This window comes from Pelodiscus sinensis, chromosome 2 (genome assembly GCF_049634645.1).
Source record: "Pelodiscus sinensis isolate JC-2024 chromosome 2, ASM4963464v1, whole genome shotgun sequence".
NCBI classification, from domain to species: domain Eukaryota; kingdom Metazoa; phylum Chordata; order Testudines; family Trionychidae; genus Pelodiscus; species Pelodiscus sinensis.
In genome coordinates this window covers 87,349,846-87,370,409 of record NC_134712.1, presented here as the reverse complement: position 1 = coordinate 87,370,409, position 20,564 = coordinate 87,349,846, and the positions used below count along the sequence as shown (strand labels likewise).

The 20,564-nt window shown below is 41.3% G+C and overlaps 1 protein-coding gene across 1 annotated transcript in view; it reads left to right on the top strand.

The window, feature by feature from the left end:
* Window positions 1–20,564, top strand: part of SPIRE1 (spire type actin nucleation factor 1) — a 199,450-nt gene that overhangs the window by 126,212 nt on the left and 52,674 nt on the right. The window contains exons 4-6 of the mRNA XM_075921001.1: window positions 1,428–1,553; window positions 16,956–17,039; window positions 18,855–19,019. Of these exons, the coding sequence (XP_075777116.1) occupies window positions 1,428–1,553; window positions 16,956–17,039; window positions 18,855–19,019 (375 nt within the window). The remainder of the gene's footprint in view (window positions 1–1,427; window positions 1,554–16,955; window positions 17,040–18,854; window positions 19,020–20,564) is intronic.

Genomic DNA, 20,564 nt, shown 5'->3' with positions numbered 1-20,564 from the left:
TTGTTTTTTGTCTTTTACTCAGATCATAAGCTGTTGGGGCAGGAACAGGACTATCTTTTAGTACCCCACCTAGCACAGTGGGTCCATGATTCCTGACTAGAACTTTAGGTGGTATGATAATACGAATTAGTAATAATAAGGTTACATGTTTTATCTGAGGTCAGATGGCAATTATTTAGCAAAGTGAGGATAAAACCTTACTCTCCTCCATTACTCTGTCCAGTAATGGCTCCCTTAAACATATAAGCAGTTTTGTGAGAACTTTCCATCGCTCATATTTCTGGCCAAAAGTGACTTGTTCTGTTTCTATTAATTTTGGTGGTTATCATGTATGCACATCTAGAAGCGGAATTTAGCACTCAGTAATTGAACAGATATTCCAGAGTGTTCAGTGCCCATAGATCTGTCAGTCGATAGTTTACTATTTATTTATTTTTATCAAATTGAGTGTGCTTCTAGGAATATTAGTGGATGTTTGCTTTAATGCAGGTCTAACTTAAAGCATACTCACACACAAGTTTGTTTCTCAATCTCCTGTTATTTACTTTTAAACTATGCGAACCAGTAGAAATAGGCTGAGTGGGAATTTTATCTTCTGTTTTCTAGTCAGTTTACATTGAGACTCTGTATTAGACTATCATATAAATCCTTGAAGAATTTGGCCCTTTAATTTGTTTTGTTAGGGAACTTTTTTTTTCTTGACAATTAAAATGCTTTCACTTTTAAAAGCTCATGACATACCCAGAAACAAATTATATTTAGAAACAATTTTTCTATTGTCAGATACATTGAATGTGTTTTTCTTTCTTCTTTCTTTATTACTAGAAACATCATTTGCATGAGCACAAAATATTTGTTTCATAGTTAATCTTTTCCTGGTGCTCATTTAAAACTGTAACCGTCTTTGTGCAATCAATGCGTTGCTATGAAGACAATTATTATATTATATACCAACAACCATGACCTTGGAAGAGAGAAATGTCTGAGGATCAACAATTCCATTTTCAGTTAAATATCCTAATATTTGATTTTTAAAAGTGAAGGGGAGAAAAATAATATAAAAGATAAACTGCCTCCAGACAGATTGTGTTTCAGAGTTTTCCAGGAAGTGATAGCATCTTTTTAAGTATCTCACAATGTCTTCTTCACTCTCTGAACTTTTCCTACAAAAAATGAAAAAACAGCAGAAAAATAGAAAAATGTACCCTATTTGTTGCCTAAACTCAAGTGTCTCACATATAGTATTTCATGTCCTCTAAATATTCGATTGCATCTCTGTGTTGTGTTACAGAATCTTGAAAACAATGTAAAATAGAGAGTCATTGGTTAAGATAATTGACATACATATGTACAGAGAACGTTTGCATGCTATGCCGTAAGCTGTGGTCTATGTGTGTATAGATAACGATTTTTATTTTCCTCCCTAGTTATGTGCTGCCCATCTAACAACCCGATCAGAGGCGCCAAACCACTATCAGGCAGTATGTCGGGCACTATTTGCTGAAACAATGGAGTTGTACACATTCCTGGCCAAAATTAAAAGTGCAAAAGAGGTAAGCATTCAGAGAGAATTCTGCATTACTAATTTGGTTACTAGGTTACTAATTTGGTAGACCAGGGGCCATCTTTCCTCCTCTGAAAACCTGAAAAGGAGTAGTACAGTAAACTTCCAATAATCCGGCACCTTTAGGACCCAGGGGTGCCGGATTATCAGAAGGGGGGGCTATGAGGGGTCTGGAGTGGGGTGGGAGGGGATGCCACCCCAGACCCCTCATAGCCCCCCCTTACGATAGTCAGGCTTTGCCCCAGGAGTCCCTGATTCAGCCGCTGCTGGTCAGTTTCAGCAGCAGCTGAATTGGGGATGCCTGCAATAGAGCAGCTGGGTTGCTGCCGGGTTGGTCCCGCAGCACCGGCGCTACGGCACCAACCCAGCAGCACTCCAGCTGCTCTTGGGGACGCCTGGGACAGAGCAGCTGGGGTACTGCCTGGTTGGTCCCGTAGTGCTGCCCCTCGGGGCTGCGGGACCAACCCGGCAGCACCCCAGCTGCTCTTGGGGACGCCTGGGGCAGAGCAGCTGGGGTCCTGCCGGGTTGGTCCCGCAGCGCCGAGGGGCGGCACTACAAGACCAACCCGGCAGCACCCCAGCTGCTCTGCCCCAGTGTCCGGATTCGGCCTGCTGGTGAAACTGACGCTGCTGGTCAGTTTCAGCAGCGGCTGAATCCCGACGCCTGGGGCAAAGCAGCTGGGGTGCTGCCGGGTTGGTCCCGTAGCGCTGCCCCTCGGCGCTGCGGGACCAACCTGGCAGCACCCCAGCTGCTCTGCCCCAGGGGTCCCCGATTCAGCCGCTGCTGAAACTGACCAGCGGCTGATTCCAGGAAGCCCGGGGCAGAGCAGCTTTGCCCTGGGCTTCCTGGAATCAGCCGCTGATTTTTCAGCAGCGGCTGAATCAGGGACCCCTGGGGCAGAGCAGCTGGGGTCCTGCCGGGTAGGTCCCGCAGCGCCGTCCTTTGGCACTGCAGGACCAACCCGGCAGCACTCCAGCTACTCTGCCCCAGGCGTCCCCAAGAGCAGCTGGGATGCTGCCGGGTTGGTCCCGCAGCCCCGAGGGGCAGTGCTACCAGACCAACCCAGCAGCACCCCAGCTGCTCTGCTCCCGGCTTCCCCAATTCAGCTGCTGGTCAGTTTCAGCAGCAGCTGAATGGAGGAAGCCTGTCCGGCTGCCCCAGCACTTCCGGGTTCCTGATGGTGCCGGACCATCAGGAGTCCCGGAGCATTGGATGCCGGACTAATGGAGTTTTACTGAATTAGTAGTGTAGGAGCGGGAGCAAGGTCAACAAACTAATAAGTGTGTAAAATTACCAAATTCCCCAGAAAAACACTACAGTGGAATAAGATTTAAATTTTAAAGAGTTCAATTTATTTTAGGGTAGGTTGGATAAATCAGGGCTTATACTGTCTCAAAGGGGTAGCTATGTTGCTCTGTAACTTTAAAAAAAAAGAGTAATCCTGTAGCACCTTAGAGACTAACAACAATATGTAATTAATTAAAACAATTAAATAATTAATAAAACCATAAAATAATTAGCCAGCCAGAATCCTAATTAATTATGGAAAAAAACTGCTGCTATTTCATAATATTTTTAAGAACGTACTCTGTCTCCCTATCTGATCTCACACCGGCTAATGTTTCTTGGCTACATTCTGCTCTCTCTCTTTTTCTCTATCATGTCCCCTCTTATAAATCTCTCTTCTCCATATATAGTTCCATATTTTTCACTCTCTCCATGAAAGAAAGTCTCTCTTTGCTTGTAAGAGGTTTTGTCAGCACTCATCTGAGATAACACGTGTAATTCAACTGTTGGCTGCATCACTTGTGAATAAATGCAGTCAGCTCAAAAACACAATACAGCCTCCATACTATATGAAGCATTTTACATGCACATCTAGTGACAAATAGAAGATAGTGGGAGGGGCCCTAAAACATTTAATTGACTTGTGCTTGGGTTGAACATAACCTATGAGATACGAAGACACTATTCTAGGTAGGGGAACAGCCAGCAATGTCCCCATACAAACTAGTGGGAGCTTCACCCCTCCACGCCATAAAAGGCACCTGCGGGAACAGGTCTTCAGGGGGCTAGGGCAGGGGTGGGAAACCTCAGGCCTAGGGGCCGGATGTGGCCCCCATCTTGCCTAGATCTGGCCCCCAAGGCTCAGCATATTTCTCCTTTTCAGTCGGGGGCTACTCACTTGTGTGTGGTCCCCAACTGATTTTTCAGTAGGTCAGCAGCCCCTGACCCAAAAAAGGTTCCCCACCATGGGATAGGGCTTCCAAACTCCCTAGCCTGCTGCTTCTGCTTTTGGGCTCTTAGGGCTCTCAGGGCTGCTGGGGGAAGAAGAGGAAATATTGCTGGTTTCCCTCTTCAAGCACAGTGGGCTCTTATTTATCACAAGAAGTTCATGCATCCAGAGTCCTTGCATATGTACTGAACCCCTCTGCTCCACCCCCGCAGCCTGTACCCCAAACCTTTCATCTCTGGCCCCACCCCATAGCCCACACACCCAGACATGGCATTCATCCCCCTCCTTAGCCCCTTGTCCCTGAGGCCTCACCCTGGATGGAACCTGCACTCTAGTCAAACGATATCACTGTGCTGTGTCATGGGCATCAACAATTTTCTACAACTGGATCACAAGAAAAAAAGTTTGAAAACCACTGGGTTACATTGTGGCTTATGCCCTAAAGTATGAGGTTTAGTAATCCTTCCAAAATTAATTATGACAATTCTGTCCGTGTTAGCCATATAAAAGTATCCAATCCTTTGTTGACTGTTTCTATGTTCTTGTCCTGGAGCACTTCTTGTGGCAATGAAATCCAGCCTAATTACACAATATATGAAAAAGTGTTTCCTTTTATTTATTTTGAATATGTTACTTTTTCATTTCATGGATTGTCTCCTTGTTCCCTTGGGCAAGGGGAACAGATGCTCCTGATCTGTCTTGTTTATGCCATTAATTATTTAATGTATTTTATCATTGTTTTATATCATTTGTTTGTAAACTAGACAGTCAATCTTTTCTATATCTCTGTATTTATTTTAAACTCTCTTCATCTGAAAAGGTTCTTCTGTAAACCTTTATTTAAACAAATAAGTAGAAAGAAAATCTATTCTTTTGCCTCTTTATGTTTTTTTCTGTTTCATTTCAAGTAAAGATTCTAATGAGTCAGCTAATAAAACAGCAAGTTGTTAATAATTTTTGTATATTCAGGAATACATCTGATAATAGAATGCTGTGATCTAAGTCATCTTTGAGCGTGTTTCTTCTTAGCAGTGTTTGGATCATTTATTTACAAAACTAGAGACTAAGTCCTCAGCCAACTTGTCCTTAGTAGTCCATTGTTCAGAAAAGCTATTAAAAACTGCTACACAGAACGTATGCTCTGAAAGCACAATTTAGTGTACCCTAACCTCTTCATTAAGAAAATAACCTTCTTCCTGTACAATAAAATGAATTCCTTTAAGGTTATTCTTCTATTTAGTCTGATTCGCAAGGATTGGAGTAGACTTTGCTGTTGGCATGTCATATGCATAAAAACTCAACATCATCCTAGTTAAAATTGCCAACTATTTAACAGTGGTGGAACTTACACGTAAAATAAAAGCATTCTACCCACTTTATTATTGTTTACTTAAACTGTTTTTGGGCACTGGGCAATGTGTGTTATGCATTTTTTCTGGGTTGGGCCTCATTTGAAAGAATGCTGTGTGCTTGCTCTGAAACTCATTGCATTGCTGCATGTAACTATGTAAATACCTTGTTCACCACTTCCCTGGATGTGACATTCCTCTGGTTACTAAATGGACCACTGAACTGCTATGTCCCTTCAACTCCCCAGGCTGGTATCCTTCTTACATTGCTTCACTAGTGAAATGAAGCCTCTCCAGACTCTGCTCACACAGAGACATTAGCATGCAGAGTCACTCCCAGCAAAGTTACACGAATGCTTTCTCAGCCACCAACAAACTGTGTGTAGTGTGACACCTGCTAATTCTTATCCACAGTCTTGTATCCCAGAGACGTGTCTTGCACTGTTCAGCTCACTACTGAACAAACCAAGCTTGTTAAATCAGTCATTTCGTCAAAGGAAATTACTGTGCCCTAGCCTTTATAAACCTGAGTAGAGATTCCAGAAACACTTCAACCAAACACATTGGTTTAGATAAATCAATAAAACGTGTATTTACTAGAGAAAGATATATTTAAAGCCATTATAAGTGACAAAGGAAGAAAAGTTGGAGTTGGTTAAAGAAGAAGTAAAAGATAAACCACAATCTAATTCCTAAATTTTACCAAGCTAAAAGGCTTTGGAAGTAAAAAGGTTTCTCATCCAAAAGCTTAGAGCAGTTCATACTACCTGGAATGCTTTCCAGCTTAGACCCCTCCATCTCTCACACGCAGAGCTCAGGGATGCATGAATTGTCTTTCAGGTCAGCTTGCTGCTGTGAAGAGAGATGAGGGAGGAGAGGTGAGGACTAGGTCACCGTCTCTTCTTTTTATATTCTGACCCATTATTCTGAAAAAGTCTTTGCTGTGTCATGGGGTCAGCAGTTCCATTGTGTATGTGTAAGCTTTACTTCAGGTAAGTTGTAAATATCTTATTTACAACTTTCCTGCTGGTGAATTTCTGATCAAACAGGTAATGACTTTTTAGCTTCCCGCAGGTATGCAAGTGTTTCTTTGTCTGTGAAAAAAGTAGATTGAGCCTGCTTTTCTTAACTTTTTAACATGCTGCAGTAAAATCATTATTATAAATCTCGTAACTTTACATACAAAGTTGCCACATCTATTTTACGAGAATGATAATGTTGAGTAGGTTATGAGTTTTCCAGTGATATCTCACAAGGTATACTTTATACAATATATCATAATCATAACAGGTGAACCTGGGGAACAAGATATCATATTGAGTATGGGGTGTCACAGTGGATGCAACTGATTTCCTTTCAGACTTGCCATTTAACATCTGTGGCCTTATTTCTTGATGGTGGATTGATTTTACCAATAAAATGGGTGAAAAAAGAAATCCCTCATTTTGTAGCTTTTGCTCATCAAGGCCTAGATTTCCTAAAGGTATTTAGGCATTGCTCTGCTCAGTATTGAAGTTCCTAGTTGATTTAGTAGCCTAAAGATGTGTCTATATAAAAGAGACAAACCCATGTCTGGACCATACCAGCTGACTTGGGCTCAAGGAAGGAGTTCAGGCTACAGGGCTATTTCATTGCTAGATAAACTTCTGGGCTCAGGCTGGATCCTGAGTTCTGGTGACCCTCCCAACTCACAGGAAGTTTACACTGCAACGAAACAGACTCACAGCGTGACCCATGCAAACCAGAGTTGGCTGGCCTGGGCTTTCTAGTTGCTGAGTAGAAACCCCCTGAATCTCATTTTCAAAAGTGACAGACGTAGGTGCCTGTGTCTTACAGAAAGTCCATGGGTCTCAGGCACTTTTGAAATATGTCTTAGGCATCTAAATCAGTTAGGTATTTCATTGCTGAGCAGAGCAACACCTAATACCTTATAAAAATCTGGGCCCATGTCTTTAGCCAATTTAATACCTGACTTGCTCTGTAAGGCTTACCTAGTTAGCTATTGCCCTGATGGCAGCTGAATTGAAGCAAAAACTTAAATACCTTTACACAGTGGGAACTTCTACATTATACTTCTTAGAAAGTCTTTTCAGTGGATATTACCCCTTCTAGCAACATTAAAAAATCAGGCATATGTTACATTCTTTACCATCTGTATTCAGACAGTCTTCATTTCCCCTTTAAAAGTAGTGAATAAATTAAAAATGATTGGCACTTCAGTCAAAAACTTTTTATGGTTATGGCATTCAGTCGCTCTCTCCCCTTTAACAAAGCAGTGTGTAACCTAATATTTAACACCACCAGCGAGGTTTTGTTAATTATGCAATACAATTTTATTAACAGTAAGTGAAACATGTAGATAAGTTGTTTACTCAAACTTAGATCCAAAGAATAATATTTCTTCTGTCCCACACTGTCATCCCATAAAAATTTACCTTGGAGGTTAAGCATTGCTAAATGTTTCTCTGCTTGATCTTCTCTATGAGTTATTGAAGAAATGTCACTAATATCCACCTAAGATCTCAATTTGGAGTCTGTCAGTGCACTTGCTGAATTAATCAGTAAGGGGTCACTTCAAAAAACCCTCTTCCCTCTCTCTCTCCTTGCTAGGGCATGTCTTCTCTTCTCCTACTCTACTGTGTTACCAATAGATGTCTCTGATATGAGATTCAAAAGCAGCACAAAGGATAAGATGTATTTTAGTGGCTGAGTCTGCAAACCTTACTCTCATGAGTAATTCAGTTGACTGAAATGTGAGCAAAGTTTGGAGGCCCAAATCAGGTTAAGGTTAAGTCTGATGTTAAATAATTGTTTATTTAAAATAAACTACAGGTTGAATCTCTCTAGTCTGACACCCTGGGAACCTGAACAGTGCCAAACCAGAGGATTTGCTAAACCATGGGAGGTCGATATTGTCTAGCAGCATTATCAACACTTCATCTGCTTACTGGACCTCTTAGAAGACAGTCATGGGTAAATTACAGCTAGATAACAGCACAGAACACTGAGAGCTAGGACTGGTGGCTGTAAACAAACTTTATAAGACCGCAGGAAATGTGACCACAGCCATGATAAGTGGACATCCAGCTGACTAAAATCATGTTGGATCATGGATGTTGCTGGACCCAAGTGTGCCAGACTAGAGAGGTTCAACCTCATATTTCATCAGAGAAGTCTATTTTATCTGTTTCCCAGTTATCAGTCAGAATCACTTCTATCAATAAAACAATCTCCAAAAAGGATTTTCAAAATCACTGTTTTCCAAGATAGTCCTATATTCTGTGGCTGCGTCTAGACTGGCAAGTTTTTCCGCAAAAGCAGCCGCTTTTACGCAAAAATTTGCCAGCTGTCTACACTGGCTGCTTGATTTTGCACAAAAGCACTAACATTCTACTGTCCAAAATCAGTGCTTCTTGCACAAATGCTTTGACGTTCCCATTTGGGCAAAAGCCCTTTTCCGGAAATGTTTTTGCACAAGAGGGCCAGTATAGCAAGCTAAAAACTGTTTTGCCAAAAAAGCCCTGATGACGAAAATGGCGATCGGGGCTTTCTTGCGCAAAACCGCGTCTAGATTGGCACAAATGCTTTTCCGTAAAAAGTGCTTTTGCGGAAAAACGTCCATGCCAATCTAGATGCCCTTTTCCGCAAATGCTTTTAACAGAAAAACTTTTCCGTTAAAAGCATTTGCAGAAAATCATGTCAGTCTAGACGTAGCCAAAATGTGTAGTCTGAATTTGTTCTTGAATATAGGATTTTTCATTTGGCTATATTACAACACATTTGGTTTGAATGATCCCAGCCTACTAAACAATCATTCTGTATTATTACCTCCTCTTTACTTGCCACTCAGCCATTCTTTGTGTCCACTGCACATTTTATCAGTAGTGATTTTCTGTGTACTTCCAGGTCACTATCATAGTCTTCAATTGTACTGGTCCGCATACCAGTTCCTGCAGAGCCCCACTAAAAATACCTCCATTTGATTTTGGTTTCCCATTGACAGCTAGACAACAGGTAGCAAATTCTTAATCCATTTATCATGTGCTTTAGCACTACACAATGCTAATAATTTTTTAATCAACACATCATGTGGTACTAAGTAAACCACTTTATAAAACCATAAGTATATGACCTACCCCCTGAAGCTTCTCAAATCAGGTGTTTGACAAGACCTATTTTCCATTGAACCATATTGTCTGGCATTAATTATATTCATGTCTTTTAATTCTTTGTCAGTTGAATCCTATATCAGCTTTTCCTTTGTCCATTGTTTTGCCTGGGCTTGGTATGAGGCTAACTAGCATATAATTACCTGGGTCATTTAGGTGTCCTAATTGTCCGGCATCCAGTGGTCCGGCACTCCTGATAGTCTGGCACCAACTGGAACCCGGAAGTGCTCTGGCCAGCCAGACAATTGGAGCTGCTCCACGCTGCTTCCCCAAGTCTGCGGCTGCCGCTGCTGAAACTGATGAGCGGCAGACTTGGGGAAGCCGCAGAGCAGAGCAGCTGGGGTGCTGCTGGGTGCCGAGCAGGGGAGTACAGGGCGGCACTGTGGGACCAACCGGGCAGCACCCCAGCTGCTCTGCCCGCTGTTTTCCCAAGCCCGCCACTTGTCAGTTTCAGCAGCGGCGGACTTGGCAAAGCCATGGGACTGAGCAGCTGGGGTGCTGCCGGGTTGGTCCCACAGCTCCGCTCAGGTGAGGGGCAGCGCTGCGGGACCAACCTGGCAGCATCCCAGCTGCTCTTCCCCATGGCTTCCCCAAGTCGCCGCTGCCGCTTGCAGCCCCAGCTGGCCTGTCGCCGGCAGCTGGGTGGGGCTTCCCCTGCCAACTCCTCCCCCCCCCCCCGACCCTTCATAATCTCCCTTCCAGAGCACCTCCTGATACTCCGGCATATCCAATAATCTGGCACCCTCTGGGTCCCAAAGGTGCCGGATTACTGGAAGTTTATTGTAGATGGGTGTCTTATTTTTGAAGATGGGCCATCAGTTAGTGAAACCTTTTTTTCCTCCTCCTGATTCTTAGTAGTAAAGAGAGTCAGGTTGGAATTTTAAAACATGGTGGGGGATATTTAGCATTTTTGCCAGTCTTGCTGACTTTGGACATACACCAGCCTAACAAACCATATGTTATGGAATGGAAAGCTTTAATGGTTGCTGAAATGGATAACTGCTGCAGGCATTTATTATTGTTCAGTGTTCAAAGTAAAGGTTACGCAGCTGGAATATGTTATGTTTACTTTGTAAAAATAAGTGAGTATTGAAGAGAATAACAGTATGTCAGCTTGTTCACCAGAGTTAACCTTAGTTATGAGAAACAGGTGGAGAAACAGTTAGGATGATTTTATAATTTTGCAGGCCGTTAGCAAAAGGTTCCAATTTGAGAGAAAACAAGGCATTTACAGTTCACAAAGATTGACCCTGAAATTGTGACCACTACTTTGTGTCTGTTGGAAAAAAGGGTCAATACTCAGACTGAAGTACCAATATAAATGCAGAAGTAAATGTAAATGAGACTTTTCTCTAATATTTTCTCTTTTGGGTAGAGGACTTATTGTTTTCTAAAGTAACAGACTGATATAATTGACAATTGCAAAGCAGATACAAGTTTCCATACACACATTTTTGGTTCCCAATTGTCTATAAACCACCACATCTCGCCGCTGATGGAGATAATGCTAAGTTGTCAGCTCATTGTGTGGTGGTTTAAGGATTCCTATGAATGTTCATTAGGAAATAGATTCAAAGTGCTATGTTTAATACTGTGTAATTTGAACAGTATTCAAATAATGAGCTTAAGGAAGTGTTATTGAGGTAGCACACTGTTCTACCTATGTTTGTGAACCATTTCAAGCACAAACTGAAGCCTAATAAATTTAATTCAAAAGAAATTCATGTGTATATATAATGTGACTCTGCACATGCATTACAATTAAGAACGATGTTAGATTTTTTTCACATGTGCATTATCTTAAATACAGTACAGAATGAGAAGCTACTTCTCCTGGGGATTATGACTTCATGTAAGTTTAAACAACATTTAGCCAGCCCCAGATAGTGAAGGCAGTTACCATGATTTGATGTCATACTGGGAAGATGTATGTAGTGAAGCCCGACAAGGGTCTATCTTAGGTCCAGAGCTTTTCAGTATTTTCATTAATAACCTGGATAATAGAGTGGAGAGTATACTTATATAATTTGCAGATGGAATCAAGATGGAGAGGGGTTAGATCCACTTGGAGGACAGGATTAGAATTCAAAAGGACCTTGAGAATTTGAAGAATTGGTCTAAAATCAGCAAGATGAAATCCAATAAAGACAAATGAAAAAGGCTGGGTATATTAACAGGAATATTTTATGTAAGACCTGGGAGTAATTGTCCCACTCTGCTTCGCACAGATGAGTTCTTAGCTGTAGTACTGTGTCTAATTCTGGACACCATACTTGAGAAAGATGTGTACAACTCAGAGAGACCAGAGAAGAGCAATAAAAGTGATAAAAAGCCTGATTTGTGAGAAAAGGTTAATAAAATTGGGCAGGTTTAATCTTGAGAAAAGAAGTCAGGATGGATCTGATAAGTCTTCAAGTGTATTAAGGGCTTTTATAAAAAGGACTGTAATGATTTGTTCTTAGGATCCTATGGAGATAGGATAAGGAATAATGGGCTTAATGTGCAGCAAAGGATAGTTAGGTTGGATATTAGGAAAATCTTTCTAAATAGAAGGTTAGTTAAGTTCTGGATAGGGTTCCAAAGAATGTTGTGGAGGCTTTTAAGAACAGGTTGGACAAACACCTGCTAGGGATGGTCAAGGTATACTTTGTCCTGCCTCAAAGGCTGAATTTGATGACTTCTTGAGGTCTTTTCCAGCCCTAAACTTCCATTATTAAGACTGTTTTTCTTCTGTGTTATAATACAATGGAGGAAAATGTGTAAGTTCACCTTTAGTAGACAGTACTCAGAATGCATGTGTCAAGATTTCAAAGATCCTCATAGATTCTATAAGTAAGCTGCTCAAATACCAAGTCCATATGGTATGTAGAGTCCTGGGTTTTGGCCTTGTTGACAAATAACTATCGCAGGTTTGCTCAGTCCAGGTCTTCCTAGAGATCCAACCCCAACTTACTGTGTCACTGGAAAGGGTAAAATTGTTTTTGTGAGTCAGAAGAATCTAGCCTTTTCTCAATGGGGCCAACATCGGCTAACTCCTGGGATGTTTCCAGAAAAGATTGCCAGTCTGTTTAGGGTTGCCAGATGTCCAGATTTTGAATAGAACACTGGGTAGAAAAGGGGCACTGGTGGCTCCAGTCAGCAGTGCTGACTGAGCCATTAAAAGTCCTGTTGACAGAGCAGGCATTGTGTAATTCCCAGGAAGCTGCTGACATCTTCTCTGGCTCCTAAGTTGAGGGACAGCTATGGGAGGTGTCTATGCACTGCCCCTGCTCCTGCCCCCAGTGCCAGCTCAGCAGCTCCCATTGGCCAGGAACCTCACCCAATGAGGGAGCGGTGCCTGCAGGTGTGGGCAGTGCGGAGAGTCATATAGTCACACCTCCACTTAGGAGCCAGAGGGCAATGCCGGCAGCTTCCTGGGAGCTGCCTGATGTAAACACCACCCATAGCTTTTATCCCCTCGTGCACCACCATACCCTGTGCCAGTGTTTCTTAAACTATGTTCTGCGGAACTCTAGTGTTCCATGAACAACTCGCAGGTGTGCCACGACCTCTTCTTTGGTTTTGTTACTTTTTTGTTTTTGTCTTTTTTTTGTGTGACAACAATTTTGTTTTCGAAGAAAATTTTCATAGGCGTGCCGCATAAAAAAATATTATTGTTTGGTGTTCCGTGGTCTCAAAAAGTTTAAGAAACACTGCCCTGTGCCAACCCAGAGCCTCTGCTGCACCCCAAGCTCCAGCTCCAGTCCAGAGTCTACATCCTCAGCCAGAGCCTTAATCCACCCTGCACTCCAACTACATAGAATCATAGAATACTAGAACTGGAAGGGACCTTGAGAGATCCTTAAGTCCAGTCCCCTGCCTTCATGGTGCACCATGCTTGAAGTCCTTTCCTGTATCCTGAACTCCTCATGTCTGACCCTACCCTGGAGCCTATATCCCCTCCTACACTCCAACCCCATGCCTCAACACAAAGCCCATTCCTGCAACCCAAACCTCTCATCGCTGCTTTTACCCCCAGAGCCTGTACCCATCACCAGAGGCCCCCCCCCATTCTCCTGCACCCCTACCCCTGCCCAGATTCCTCTCCTGCACCCTGGACACCCCCCCCCATATATAGCTTCATCCCAGAGCCCATGCCTTTGATCCAGAACCCCCCACATACCCCAACCACCTTACCCAGCCTGGAACCCACTGCTGCACCCCAAACTCCTCATCTCTAGCCTCACCTCAGAGTCCATACCTGCAGCTAGAGCCGTCACCACCAATTCCCCCACACACATATCCCAACCCCCTGTTCCCGCCCAATGAGTGAGTGAGGGGGAGAGCAAGCAATGGAGAGAAGAATGAGGGAGGGAGCGAAGGGTGCCTTTGAAAAGGGGCAGGGCAAGGGTGTTTGGTTTTCTGCAAATAGAAAGTTATCAACCCTAAGTCTGCTAGGATATATCTGCACTGCAATAAAAAAAAAACACTGCACCAAGTCTTTGCATCTGGGTCAATTAATTCAGACTTGGGCAGCAAGGGTAAAAATTGTAATTTAAACATTTGCAATCAGTCTAGAGCCTGGGGTCCGAGATGCTCCCCACTTGCTCAGTCTTGGAGCCTGGACACCAGCATGGGCCTAAATGTCTACACAGCAATTTTAGGCAACGCAGCCTGAGCCCTGCAAGCCCATCAGCTGACCCAGGTCAGCAGTGCCATGCCATGGGTCTTTAATTGTACATACACTTAGGCCAGGTCTATACTTACCCCAAGATTGAAGCTCTGAAGATCGATCTCCCAGGATTTCATTTAGGGAGTCTGGTAAGGACCCGCTAAATAGACCATTCAAGGCACCCGGTTGACCGCAGTACTCCTCCAGGTTGCAAGGAGTAAGGGAAGTCAATGGGAGAGTTTCTCCCATTGACCTCCCACAGTGCAGATGCTGCAGGAATTTGACCTAAGGTACGTCGACTACATCTACACTATTCTTGTAGCTGTATCGTCATATCTTAGGTTGACTTTCTCAGGTAGTGTAGACTTGGCCTTAGAGACATTCTGAGAAAGATGAAAGGACATACGTTAGACTAGAACTATTTGGATGTGTAGCAGTGGGGAAGATAATTAAATGTTTGCTTGCATATGTTTCTAATTAGATTAATCAAAAAACCCCAGTCATTTTCTCCAAAACTATTGAATTAAAGTTATGTCTACCCTTCGAGAATTTCTTGAAGTTTTAAATTTGCCAGGATCCTGTCATGTGCAATAGTTTTTATTTTGTTTTATTTTTTTACTATTAAAATTATTACTCAGTAGCTAAGAATATGTTGTTAACTGCCATACTCAGGCCACCTCAGAAGCTTATTTACAAGTTTAAAACCCATACTTAGCTCTGAGGTAATTTTAATAAAATAAGTCATTTAAAAAATGTTAGGTTATACAGTTAGAAGTATCTAACTCTTATGTCCTTAAATCACAAACTAACTTGAATGGCACTGGAAGAACTGCATTTTAGGATTATGATAATGCTAGTTTCTACTGACATCTGTGTTCAAAGAAAAAAAATCATTCTTCACAAGAGCATGTTGTAAAAGGAAACAAACGTAGTTCATGTCCATGAATGAGGCAAGCTAAATTTGAACCAATGAGTAAGATGATTGCATGAGATCAAATTTGTCAGAACAACTAGAAGCAATCTAATATCTTCTAAATTTAATTTTACCAAAATCCTCTCCTACTCTATACTCATGCCAAATTTTCGGGATTTGGCCATTAGATTTTGTGTCATAGAAATTATATAGATTTTCAAGAGTCTACCTGTAATTTATGTAATTAAAAAAACAGGCCAGTAATGGTGTGAAGAACTTAGCTGTGAAAGTAAATATTCTGCTGTTACACATTAAAGATAATAATAAGTAATTGCTATCCCGTACTCTTTCTCAAATACTCTGTAGCAAAATAATTTTTAAAACGCAAAGGAATCATGTGATATGGCTGTGTAAGGGTCTTCTGAGGCTTAGGTCAAAGATTTAAACTGAAGCAGTTTCACTCTGATGTACAAAAGACAGAAAATTATATTTTAAACTTCTTTTTCTGAGTGTTGTTAAAAAAGACAGACTCTGTTGATTACTTCCATTATAGTGATCATCAAGTGTATTGTTGGCTGTATTTATGCTACATGCATAAATAATTTAAACTTTTCCAGATCTGTAACCTATTGATTTATTTTCCTAATGTAAACTCAAAAGGTTTAATGAACAGTCATTTTGAGCCGGTTATGTTCCATGAAAATGAATGAATAAAAAATGGAAAATGTAAATAAAACCACGTTAAAGTGCAGTTCTAGGCTGAAACTGTCTGTAAAGACTGCATAGTAAGTTTCCATGTTTGTCTCTCAAGTATTCAATTTCAAAGCTGAATTCTCTATAAATGTGGGAGGGAGGCAGAATTGTGAGAGTGAGACACTATTTCCAAAATTGCACAGAGTCCATTTAAATCTTGAATTGCACATATTTTTTAATTTTAATGTTAGGTAATTCAATAAAACCATGCTGTGACTAACTGTAGCATTCAATCATTGTTCTTAGGTTAGTCAAAATCTGAGGCTTTGTCTACGGTTCAGGGTTTTTACGCAAGAAGCCTTATGCAGAAGAGTTCTTGCGCAAAAACTTCTTGCACAGAAGCATGTCCAGACCTCAAAGTGCATCGCACAAGCCATGTGCTTTTGCAAAGAGAGCATCCACACTGCCTGGACACTCTTGTGCAAGAAAGCTCTGATGGCCATTCATAGAATGGCCATCAGAGCACCTGTGCTTTTTCAGATAGGCTCTTTTTGCACAAGAAACCCCTGTAGAGCGTCCAACCATGTTTTTTTGTGCAAGAGCTGTAGCACAAAAAGGAGTTATGCCTCGTCGAAGGAGGTATACCTACACCACAAAAAGTCCTCTGTTTTGTCGACTGACTGTAGATTTTTTAGCCCAAATACGTGCTTGAAGTGTTGGTGCTCCACGGGTTTTGCGCAAAAGCCTTGTAGTGTAGACATAGCCTGAAAGTTTGTCTCTATATTAAATAGCTTTGCGTACATTGAGAGGGACATTTTCTTTTTTTAAACTTTTTATTTTATCATCATTAACATACATGAGCTTTCATGCAAGCATTAAGAAATCGTATTATTCCAGTCATCTGAAAAAGTGGGTTTTGCCTATGTAAGCTCATGGTATTATATATATTATTGTTAGTCTCTAGGGGTACGTCTATATTACAGGACAAAGTCGAATTAAGACAACTTCAGCTATGTTAATTGCGTAGCTGAATTCAAAGTAGCTTAACACAGCTTTTGGCACTGTCCACAATGCAGGAAGTCGAAGGGAGAACACTCTTCCTTCGACTTCCCTTACTCCTCGTGGAAGCAGGACCGGAGTGCCCCTCTCAGTTCGCATTAGCTGTCTTAACAAGACCTGCTAATTTGAACCGTAGAAGATTGACAGTGGCTGCTTCAGTTTTCCACTTTACTATAGATGTACCCTATGGTGCCAAAGGATTGCTCTTTGTTTATAAAGTATATTTATTACCTTAGAAAAATCTTTTCTACTTTATTGAAATAAAGTGTTATATTCTTATACAGTTTATTTTCACTTTCTATGTTGCTTTTAACTGACAGAGTCTGAAGAAGATTCAGGAAATGGACAAAGTAGCAGGTAATGAATCCAGCACAGACCTTGATGAGCTGAAAAATGCTGATTGGGTAAGTCTTTAGTCATTTACAATCATAGTCAATAGTGTATATTTTGATGGAAAAAATATAATGTTCTTAACTTGCTTGCTTACTGTCACCTGCTCCTCTGTAAAAAAAAAAAAAAATCCTAAAAAAAATTAAGTGTTTTTGTTTCTATAGTATGAATTAGTAGTCAACACAACTGAAAAACAAATGAACACAACTGAAAAACAAATGAAATTCCATACTGCCATTAGTAGCAGGAAACATTATCTGCTTGCTGTTTTCTTCTAGTTTTGAAATTCAGTATGATTCTACTGAACTTGCACGAGGACATTTTTTCCATTAAAATGATGAAAATTTTGATTATTGCTATACTGGCAACATTTCATAATGCTGGCCATGCAGAAATCAAAGATGAGCTATGGATTTCCAGAGAAGCAGAAGCAAAACCGAAGTGTTACTAGAGCATCTGGAGGAAGGGATGTCTCATATTGCATCTAGCTATCATAATGACTAGTGCATGGCAGAGCAATAACTAATTCCAAAAGGACTTGCCTCCAGCCCTCCCTAAATGGATATAAGTGTCTCCATGTTGTGAAGTTGTTAAGGGCTTTTGAGTGACTAAAAGGAACAAAAGGAATAGAGCTGGCATAACTTATAAAGAAGTCTCCCAAACGTTTTACCTATTGAAGACTTGCTGAAAGCTTCTGCATAATAGCTCTGTGGATAAGGAAAATGGAATTAGTTGTTTCTTAATGTATTGGCTTTTATTTATATATAGTGTGCTTAGAAACTTTACAGATGTACATGACGTTAAGGGTCCCTTACAACATATTCTATCTAAATCCTGATTCTGTAAAGAGTTCCACATGAGCATATCCTTATACTTGTAGGGGTAGCAGTAAAGGCAGCGAGACTCCACTCACATGTAAGGGATTGGGCCTGAAATATCTATAAGGCCAGATCTACACTAAAGGGGAAGGTCGAATCAAAATATGCAACTCCAGCTACGTAATTACATAGCTGGAGTCAACATATCTTGATTCGAGTTTCCCTGCCATCCCCACAGCAGGAGGCCGACAGGAACAAACACTCCAATTGGCTTCCCTTACTCTTTGCAGCAACAGAAGTACCGGCTACCCAGTAGGGGTACCCTCTAAGTTCGATTTAACATGTCCTTATTAGACCCACTAAACAGAATTCCAGAAGATCGATCATGGCAGCGTAAGTCTTCCCCAGAGTGAAGACATGGCCTCATAGTTTATATGATAATGATGTGACAACCAGAGCTTAAGAGTGCCTGTGGGAGTTGTGGTATGTCTGATTGTGCAGTTAATTTCCATTGGGAACATCTTCTTTTTTTATATAAAAGTAAGGTTCCCATTACCATAGTATCTAGGTACTATACTGCGTGGTCAGTCGCATGTGTGTGTGAAAGAGAGAGAAAGAGAAACACACATTCACACAAACAAGTAAAGTGATCAAATTATGTACAAATTTCTTATATAGCTCTGTCGTTGCACTTCACTTCTATCTGCAGTGTCCTCCTTTTTTTCACCTTGAGCATATATTGAGTTTAGAGTGCTGATCATGCTGAATTACATTATGATTTTGGGATTTCTGTTAGTGAAGTCCATCAGATTTGTTTTCTAATTTTCAAACCCACTGTACTACCCACCTACTGCATTGATGTAAAAAATTAAATAATTTTAGTCTTATTTAGTTGGTTTAATGATGGTCTGATGTGATGAATCAGCTATTTTTATTTAAACTGCATTGATATTCAATAGTAATGAGTGTAAAAGTGCTCTGAAACCTTATTTGTCGTCTTTGGATCCTCAGGCCTGCTTTTGGGTACAGGTGATGCGAGATTTGCGAAATGGTGTTAAACTTAAGAAGGTTCAAGATCGTCAGTATAACCCGCTTCCAATAGAATATCAGCTCACACCCTATGAAATGCTAATGGATGACATTAGATCCAAACGCTACACCTTAAGGAAGGTTATGGTAAGTTCAAAGAGTACCATTACAATGAACCTATACTGCCACCACTACTTTCACTTTTTTTGGGGGTGGAGGGGGACTCAGAATTGTTACTTCAGTCATGTAGTTAGTTATTTTTATGTTGTTTTTACTATATCTTAAATTTTGAATTTTAATCAAGAAAAAATGCATGTTGTGCAGCTTGCTTGCAGGTGACCAGAGCTGAAAAATTTCAAGAGACAGGCAATTTACATTAGATATGCTTGACCAAACTGACTTTGTGCTGACTTGCTGATAACATGAAAATTCAAGATAATAGTCTTGCCATTCTTCCCAGTCAATATGAATTTTTTTTAGCTGTCTGTACTATGGAATACATTACTGAGATATCATAACATCATTTATGAAGATACATATGTTACTTCAGAGCTGATTGGACATGATACTTTACAAAAGAGTGAAATCCATGAGAATGGTATCTCAGACTGTCATAAAAGAGAAAAGCTTAAAATATCTGCCAATATCATCATATGTATATAAATTATTGAAGTAAGGGAGTCCAGTCTAAAGCTAAAGAATTATACCCCATGCAAATCAAGTACATTCTCTTGAAGTCTTCAGCTTTAATAAAAAAGCTCAGACATTCTGATTTGGGCATGACCATTTTCAGTGCAATGCAGTGTTGTTTTGGAGTCAAGAGCTGAGACACTGAGGCAAGCTTTCCAAATATCAATGATTTACTCTGCAGACACGTAAAACTCAGGAGTGACTGTCAAGAAGATGCACTTTCTGTATTAGAACCACCTACTTTTTGATATGTCCTTGAATCTCCCAGTCCTTCTATTGCACCTGCTTCATATAATGGCCTTTTAAAACAGGTTTGGAGAACATTTTTTTCTTTCAGGGGCCATTGACCCACAGAAAAACCAGTAGGGGGCTACCCACAAACACACACAAAAAAAAACTTTTACTCAACTCACCTAATAGTGGTAATAGGCTTGGGGTATCATCACTTGCGCCTTGTATGGTGGTGCCGAGGCTCAGGTCTTGTGGCCCACGGCCTGGAGATTTGCTGTGGGCTGGATCAAATTAAGCAGGAAGCTGAATCTGGCCCACGAGGGCCAGTGGTTTCCTATTACTGCTTTAGAAGCTCATTATGATGCAATTAACAGCCCATACCAAGGTTTTTTAATATTGCACGCGGCATTTCAAAGTAGCAGCACCACACATCCATGCGGTACTGCCACTTTGAAACACCGTGAGGAGCACTAGACCAGCAGGGGACTGCCCCGCAGGCCACGTGTTCTCCGCAGCGCTTTTACCTTTGAAGTATAACAGCAGCAATTTCAAAGGTGGAGGCAGCCTATCGATTAATCAAATAGTTAATGCAGATTGCTCAAAATTGAACATCCCTAGTGGGCTCCAAGGTGTAGGCTCTGAGAGGCACTTACCTTCAGCAGCTCCTGGAAACAGCAGCATGTCTTCTCTCTGGTTCCTACCCGAAGACACTTTCAGGCAGCTCTGCTCTTTGCTCCTGTCTGTAGGTACCACTCCTGCAACTCGCATTGG